General features: G+C 43.9%; 1 protein-coding gene across 1 annotated transcript; it reads right to left on the bottom strand.

Annotated features, from left to right (window-relative positions):
• Positions 1-1,488: 1,488 nt before the first annotated feature.
• Positions 1,489-7,985, bottom strand: gpr63 (G protein-coupled receptor 63). Its single transcript, XM_034150327.1, has 2 exons — positions 7,568-7,985; positions 1,489-3,291 (listed from the first exon to the last, which is right to left on the bottom strand). The coding sequence occupies exon 2, from the start codon at positions 3,183-3,185 to the stop codon at positions 1,971-1,973; it is 1,215 nt and encodes a 404-aa protein (XP_034006218.1). The 5' UTR covers positions 3,186-3,291; positions 7,568-7,985; the 3' UTR covers positions 1,489-1,970.
• Positions 7,986-8,290: the final 305 nt, after the last annotated feature.

The following is an 8,290-nucleotide window of genomic DNA, read 5'->3' as shown; positions in this document are numbered from 1 at the left end:
TTAGTATCTGGCAGTTTCTATGTGCTGGGGACCCGTACTATACATTTCTAACATAAAACTTTAGGGTACTCAACATTTCCGGGTTCACAATAGGATTCTATGAGCTGGAGACTAGACTATAGGGGACACTGTCTCCTGGGTATGAGCTCAACAAGTGACAAAAGCAGACACAAACAAACAGCTTCACACAGTTTACCAAGGTAAGAAATGTCTATTTCTTTATTACATTCAACAGTACAGTACACTGAAATTGCACATTGTCACCAGATATAGCAGCATTCTGACTGGCAAATGGACTAATCAATAGGCACATCAAAAACATTTAGATAGAAATACACACGTCCAAATGTGTCATGGCCACCTTCTGACCATATTCAATGTCAAATTAAGCTTTTCATTTACATGCCTCATAAAACAGTTTCTACGCAGCTAAACACACACTGTGCTCTCCATGAGTCGTGATTCAAGTGACAAGAAAAGACTTGCGGTCAAGTCAAACCCAGCAGCGCCTGTCTTCTCAGAACAATCATAAAAGACTAATTCACCATCTGTATTTTAACACAGTATGTGCAATTCAGTGCATCCAAGAGTTTCATTCTTTTCCTTCAGTCGTCTACTTCACTTCAAATGTTCCTTTGGTGACCCAGAATGACATAGCATCCCCTCAGAGACACATCTGTTTGGTGAGGCAGCATCAGAGCGACTGGAAGTGGGTCCAGCAGAACTCTTTAGCTGCGCTGCGTTGTGCTCCACAGCCCGGCAGTACGTACATACACTCTGTGCCGAGGGCAATGTGTCGGGAAAACCAAGTATTAAAACCCGACAAGTATCAAAAGATGCCATCAAATATTTAAACAGTCCATTATTCTTGTTAATTGGATAGTTGATAATCATTTTGTCAATTCTTTGGGCAAAAATGGTGTATGGTGATGATTGTTAAGGCCGAATATCACATGTTGGAATTGAATAAAAATAATGTCTCTGTAATTGGTACCCTACGTGTCCATCGACACTATGAAATACATGGTTGTTTGTCTACAGTTAGCAAATAAAAGACAGATGTGTCCGTTGACTTTAATTAAATGTATTATGTAAAAAATGTCACATAACTGTATTAGGTTATTTGAAAGCAATAATATTAAGTTGAACCTAATGTCTTTTATTTAAAGTTAAAGGTAGGGTAGGTAATTTTTGAGAAACCAGCTCGAGTGCGCTAGAATTTGAAAATACACAGCCGGAGAAAATCTGCCACTTCCTTACAGAGCCCCTCCTCCAACACACACGAACGCGCACATGACCAATGAGGGCACGAGATAAGTTTGTGCACAGATGGAAGGCTGACAGGCAGGTAGGCCATCCAGTTATTTTAGCCGGGCCGGCTCAGATGATTGGTCGTGCTTTTTACAGTACTACGGCTTCCACAGATGACATTTTTATGGATTTTTTGTCAAAGCACTTAAGATATTCATTGCTATCGGGATGTTAAGAGCATTCCATGGAATATAACAAAAAGTGTATCTCGAGCCGGTTTCTCAAACTTACCTACCCCACCTTTAATATTATGGCTTTCTACCAACCTTACAGTTATGTCAAATCTGAGGAGTTTGGCTTCACTGATCAAATAAAAAAATAAAGGTGTTTGTAAAATAGTATATTTATTTTCTTCCGGGTAAGAACATATTGTTGTTTCGGCGCTGAAACTTCAGAAATGTATCAGAATCTTTTCAATAAAACTCTGCCCTCTTCCAGTAAAAAACTCTTTACATCATAAACCACAGTGGACAGGGGTCATGCTTCTGATAACCCTTAAAACAAACACTCCTCCTGGATTGCTTTTCATTTTCTCTCTGCTCCCTGTATCCACAGATCACAAACAGAGCAGCCTTTTCATTTCATTCTGCCCCATGCTAAGAGAAGTGAACCTCCAAACAGAACACGCTACAGTGTGTAAAGATGTGTGATGGTTTCCTTCAGACCACGGCGCGATGCTCTCCGCACACGTACACGGCGCTGGGCTGGATCCTCCTCTTGGTGTTGCCTGGCAGCTGAGGAAGAAACTTGAAGTACTTGGGCATCAGATCCAGGCAGGCGTCACGGAACTTCTTGATCCGCCAGTAGTAAATAAGAGGGTTGAGGGCTGACTTGAGGTAGCACAACCACAGGACCCATGTGCTGATTTGAAAGAAGCTGTCTTTGTGGTAGAAGCCATCGCTGAAGGTAGCTACCAGACTGTAGGCAGTGAAGGGGGCCCAGCACACAGTGAACACAGAGAAGAGGATGAGGATGGTGGTGAAGGCACGCGTCTTGAAGCTTATGTCGATGTTCATCTGGAAGGGCCTCTGCAGGCTCAGCAGGCCCAGTTTGCTGGCCTGGCTCAGGCAGATGCTGTCCGGGTGGCTGTGGATGCGGATGGCGTTGTGGCGGATGGTGTTCAGGATCCCCATGAATGTGTACAGCATGACCATGAAAGGCAGGAAGAAGAAGACCAGCATCAGGATCAGCACGTAGGTGAGGTACCCAGGCTCCACGCTGTAGCCAAACACACACTGAGGGGCCCTGGGGGGGACGTGTAGGGGAGGGGAACCGACCGCCAGGGGGAAGGCGACGATGAAGGAGAGCCCCCATGTGACCACGATGAGCACCTTGGCTCTCTGAGGGCTCAGCTTATCCTGCTTCTGGACAATAATTAGAAACCTGTCTATGCTTATTATAAGCAGTATAGCCACGCCCTCCATCACAAAGAACCAGAAGAGCATGGCGGACACTCGACAGAAAACGTCCCCGAAAATCCACTGGGTGGTCACCACGGTAACCAGAGCGAAGGGCATGTTGAGGATGGCCAGCATCATGTCGGCGAAGGCCAAGCTGGCCAGCAGGATGTTGATGGCAGAGCGCATGGCCGACCTCTGGTACACCATCAGGCACACCACCACGTTCCCCAGCAGGGCCAGCAGCAGGATGGCCGCCATGACCAGGCAGAAGAACACCTGCAGAGGGAGGCCCACGCCCTGCAGGCTCTCCGGGGCTCCCGCTGTGGGTGTGAGCGGGGCGGGGGGGGAGCGGGAGCCCATGGAGATGTTCTCCATCGACGTGCTCTCCGGGAGCTTCAGCAGCCCCGTAACCAGGCAGCAGAGACTGGTAATGTCCCCGGCCTCTGGGGGGGGAGCAGCAGTGGAGTGAACCATTCCTCCCCGGGGGGGGCAGGCATCGCTGCGGAGCTCACGCTGAACACGGGGCCACGGCTGCAGATCCTCCCAGCTCAACGCAGAGGGTCTTCATGGCTGCCAGACCCTGAGATAGGAGAAAATGTAGAGAATCAAAAGGAGTATGTGAACCTGATTACAGAAGCATCCTTCCCATCCACATTCCACTTGAAGCTGGAATGACAGCACCAATGAGCCTGTAATCCATTCAGGGGAATAGAAGTGCATCTCCCACATGATTCGCTCTGCCCCTCAAAGCCACAGTCTGCTAGAGAACACTAAAGCATGGTAATGCTAAACCTGGTTTCTAAGTGTTCACATGTCACATGCAGGCCTTTCTAACTGATTGATATGCAGACTGCTTCCCTTCAAAATAAGCAGTTGAACAGAAGCTACTCACAATTTGTTAAACTGCTTATTTTGAATGTATCAAAGCATTAAATGACTAAGTCATCATTAAAGATCAATTGAAGCATGGAACATGCTTACGAACATGTTTTCTCCACTCAGGCAACGTGTAGGCCGACAGGTGGTCCACAACGTGCCCTCAGTTTGAATGCAACACACAGACAAAGCTAATAAAGCCGCAGTTGGAAACACAGTGAGCGATAAGAGGATATGAACCCTGATCTCTTGTCTGTGCATTAAGTCAAGCTTTGGAACTCATGAAGAAGGCAGCTTGTAATATAGTGTTTGGGGTTCCACCTTTCCAAACCAGGTGATATAGTGTTTGGGGTTCCACCTTTCCAAACCAGGTGATATAGTGTTTGGGGTTCCACCTTTCCAAACCAGGTGATATAGTGTTTGGGGTTCCACCTTTCCAAACCAGGTGATATAGTGTTTGGGGTTCCACCTTTCCAAACCAGGTGATATAGTGTTTGGGGTTCCACCTTTCCAAACCAGGTGATATAGTAGCGTTTACATCTCTAATAGCTCGGCGCAGAATACCACTAAGCCCCCATTATCCTCCATTTGGCTTCAAAACCTGGTGTTCTTCCTCAAACTTGAGAAGATAAGATACCCTCTTAGGAGCTCTGCAGACCGTTTCTATGAAATGGCAGTGCTTGATCAATTCTTTCAACCACCTCCAAACACTCCCAACCGATAAGCGACAAATGACTTGTGATTTATTTTCAATAAAACCTTTTTTTGTCACCCACTTCTTTAGATTTAATTTACTCATCTCTCTTTACTTGCTTTTTAATTGATATACTATTATTTTTGACTGTGTTTTTTTAAATGTTGGACATGGAATCAATGTGTTTCTTTGATTAGGTAGTGGTGGGAGGTGATGTTTGGGGGGTGGGGATGGTTAGAAATAAATGAAATTGAATGAAGACCCAATTCTAACCCTGTATTATTGAACCTCTTCAAAAAACAACAACATTTGAAATAAAAAAAAGTAAGAAGGCAGGCAGCACTTTAGCTACGCTGGGCTAACCCTGTGCTGACAACAGCTCAGTACTTAACACACAGATATGAGTGAGTCATTCATATTCTCCTTTCATCTGACAAAGGAAACCGGGTAGTGTATTCCACCTTAATGTTGAAGTCAATGAAAAAGCTAAATGCATGTGGAAAACATTAGCCTAAGAAGAGATGAAGCTCTCCTGTGTGTACCTGCTAAAGTGCTTTCCTGACTGTTTCCAGAGAGCAGTCCAACAGTGCAGTAAACCTTATCACTGTGTACACACTGTATACACACTGGACACTGTTATTTCACACTGTGACAATAGCTCCGCAGCCAATGCCAAATAACACATGTGCTACAGAAAACTGTCCATTTGCACAGACTTCAAATGATTCATTTGAACATATATGGTTTTTTTCAATGATTTGCACCCCTGTGTGGGGGGTTAAGAAAAATCAAGCAAATATAATTATAGGTAATTAGGAAATGGCATGTCATGGTGTGTTTTGTTTTCATGTTCAAACCCAAGTTGAAGCCGCTCTGATGCGGGACATGTGAGCAGATAACACATGATCTCATGCCCCCCCCCTAAACAGGAACACTTGGCTTTCTCCATCTGATGCTCACAGGTTCTTCCTCACAATGAAGACCTGAGGAAACTGGTTCCACCTTCTCCATCTGATGCTCACAGGTTCTTCCTCACAATGAAGACCTGAGGAAACTGGTTCCACCTTCTCCATCTGATACTCACAGGTTCTTCCTCACAATGAAGACCTGAGGAAACTGGTTCCACCTTCTCCATCCCCCCCACATCCACAAACAACACATTATCTACATTTTCTTTTTGCTATGTTTGTAAAATGTAATTTTCTTAAATGTTTTATGTGAGGGACTGCGGATGGAAATGAGCTCAAAGCTAAATCTGGCACTGTTACGCTTGACACATTTGTAATCACCAAATCACCGCGCATTGTCCCTGCTAAATAAACCATTACAATACAAATAAAGCAGTGTTTTTCACCCTTGTTTAAGCCATGTTACATTTTTTCAAATCCTGCAACAAAAAGTTACTAAATGACACATTGTAGCCTATGAGAGCATATATATATATATATATATATATAAAATGAACATTTAATGACAAGTATCTCAATTTGGCCATGAGTTCAGCTACTCAGTAGCTAGCTTTGAGAGCCCTCTCTTTGTTGATATCTCATTCAAGTTACGCGTTTCTCAGTCAGTGTTAACACATGCAGAATACATAGTCTGTGTTCTTGTGTTTCGTCAGATGACTTTTAACTGAGATTGGGACCATGGCAATGTTGGATTTATTTGGAGCACCTAAATAATATGTTTTTGGACCGATTTAGTGAAATTGGACAATTTCTCACTGCACACCTGAGGACCTGAGACACAGTTGTGAAGATGCCTGATCTAAAGGACAGGGCGTGGGGATCACAGTGCTGAACACACTCTGCAGCTGTCTCCCTCTTCACATCTGCAGCCCCCCCTCCCCTTAAGGCCTGCAGGGACCTGGCTGAGAGGTGCAAATAGCCACTTCAGGCTCCAAGCAATCAGGTAACCCTGCAGTAAAAATGGTTGAGCGGGTACTTGCATTGTAAACGATTGGAACTAGCTCAAATACTGTCGGGGAAATGTAATGAGAGGAAATGCTCAAGCCACATGTAGTCTGCTGGAATCACTCAGACACACTTAGGACATTAAAAGGTGTACAAGGTGGTCAAATGTACTCATGTATGGCAATAACAACCAATTAGAGTGTAGCTTTGTTATTTTAGGCAGTATTATTTAACACGGACCATTTGGCAGTCTGTCTCACTGTTTGACCTATGATCTGACCAATAGATGAGAGAATAGAAATCAATACATCCCAACATTATATAGAATCCTTGACAGAAATGCATTTGTGAAACACTGATTAATAATGCTACAATATACTGTACTATGTGTGTTGAAGTATAGTCAAATAAATGGTGTTTTGTTCAGCTCTTTTTTTGTGACAGCCCTAACCACTACTGAAGTTTACCTCATTTTAAACGTGACTGAATTTGTAGTTTTTAAAGATTAGATTTTTGCTGTTGGAAAAAAATTATATTATTTTACATTTTAGCTCCATAATAAAGCATCAAATATGTGGGAACCTCTCTAACCTTCTGGAATATTCTAAGAGGCAAATTCAAACCACATTTGTCCCAAAGGCAGTTTTTTAAAGTAAAACTTGTAAATTTTATAAATTTAACATTTAGTATTCAGTAGTATATCAATTCCAGGAGTAGGTATTTAGGTGTTTAAAATATATTTTGATGTAAGCTTTGAGGGCGTCTTTGCTTCAGAAATAGTAAGGTCATCTTTTATGTATGCAATGTTTTAATGTTTGTTTGCAACAAACCTTGTTTGTTTTCTGTATTAAGGTTAATATTGTTAGAATATGTAAATCAGTGCACTATTCTGACTTTAACCACAGGTAGCCATTTTTTTTAAACACAGGGTGGTGTCGAGGAGAGACTCAGATTGAATGATATTCTGAAGGAAAATGAACTCATGTTAGGAAAATCACTGTGACAATGACACCACATTCAGAGCAGCGTCCACCTGATGCAGCTGCCATAAGAGCCTCAGATCCTTCAGCCTCCTGTTGTTCTCACCAAAATGGAAGAGGCACACAGACTGTCTGTGGACGGCAGAGCAGACACACAGCCCACACCTACGGTTTCGATTCAGGACTCAACCAACATTTTTTATATTTAATTATTTTTGTTGGGCCACCATGCCTTAATATTGACAGTGTTGAAGGGGGAGACAGGCGACTGGCCCCAGGCCGGATTCGAACCCTAGTCCTCCGCACAGGGTCCAGTTCTACCAACTGAGCTCTACGACGGTCAACATTTAGGTAAAATAACATTGCCATATTGTTGTGGTTTCCGGTGGTTACCTGCTTTGCTCTCCCATGATCCGGGCGGGGGAGGCTCAGTCCTCCTGGCGGTGCATCTCTCCGCTCCTCCTGCTCTCACAGCCGGTTCTCCTTCACACAGCGGTCCGGTGGTGCTCCTCCAGATGTTCCGTGAGGCCTGTAGCCGTGCAGTGTAACCCACAGAGAGCCCGCCGCTGAGCACTACCAGTGAAGTCGTAGAGAAAGTCCAGTCCGCATCTGGTTCCTGTCGCTTTGTGGAGGAGCACGAGACACCGCGATGCTTATCCACGTTAAATGTCGCAAGGAAAATATTAGGCTTCTTCTCCCTCCCCGTCCTCCCGACAGATGTGAGATATTGGAGAGCCTCCTGTCGCACAGAGTGTATCAGACTGTGTTCTGCATGTAGCCCAAATTATCACCTCACTGTTACAAACTACAATCGGTCTGTCGGCAACCTGTGGCAAGGCAGCGAGCGGAAACACACACCACTTCCTGTATGGAATTTCAAAATAAAACTAGACTAGAATTGGAGGATGAAACCCTCTTTATTGGTCAAACATGTTCATGCACACAGCACACACAGTGAAATGTGTTCTCTGCTTTTTACCCTTCCTAGTAGGCTACTAGGAGCAGTGTATACAAATAAAACTGTAGACCAATTTCTTTGAGTTATAACACACTTCAAGAAGAAAAAAGAACAGCAGTTAGTGAAGGTTAAGTCATATCTTTGGTAGAAGGCATATT

The sequence above is a fragment of the Trematomus bernacchii genome, unplaced genomic scaffold (genome assembly GCF_902827165.1).
Source record: "Trematomus bernacchii unplaced genomic scaffold, fTreBer1.1, whole genome shotgun sequence".
Classification (NCBI taxonomy): Eukaryota; Metazoa; Chordata; class Actinopteri; order Perciformes; family Nototheniidae; genus Trematomus; species Trematomus bernacchii.
The sequence above is the reverse complement of the archived record's forward strand: the minus strand, read 5'-3'. Positions and strand labels throughout refer to the sequence as shown.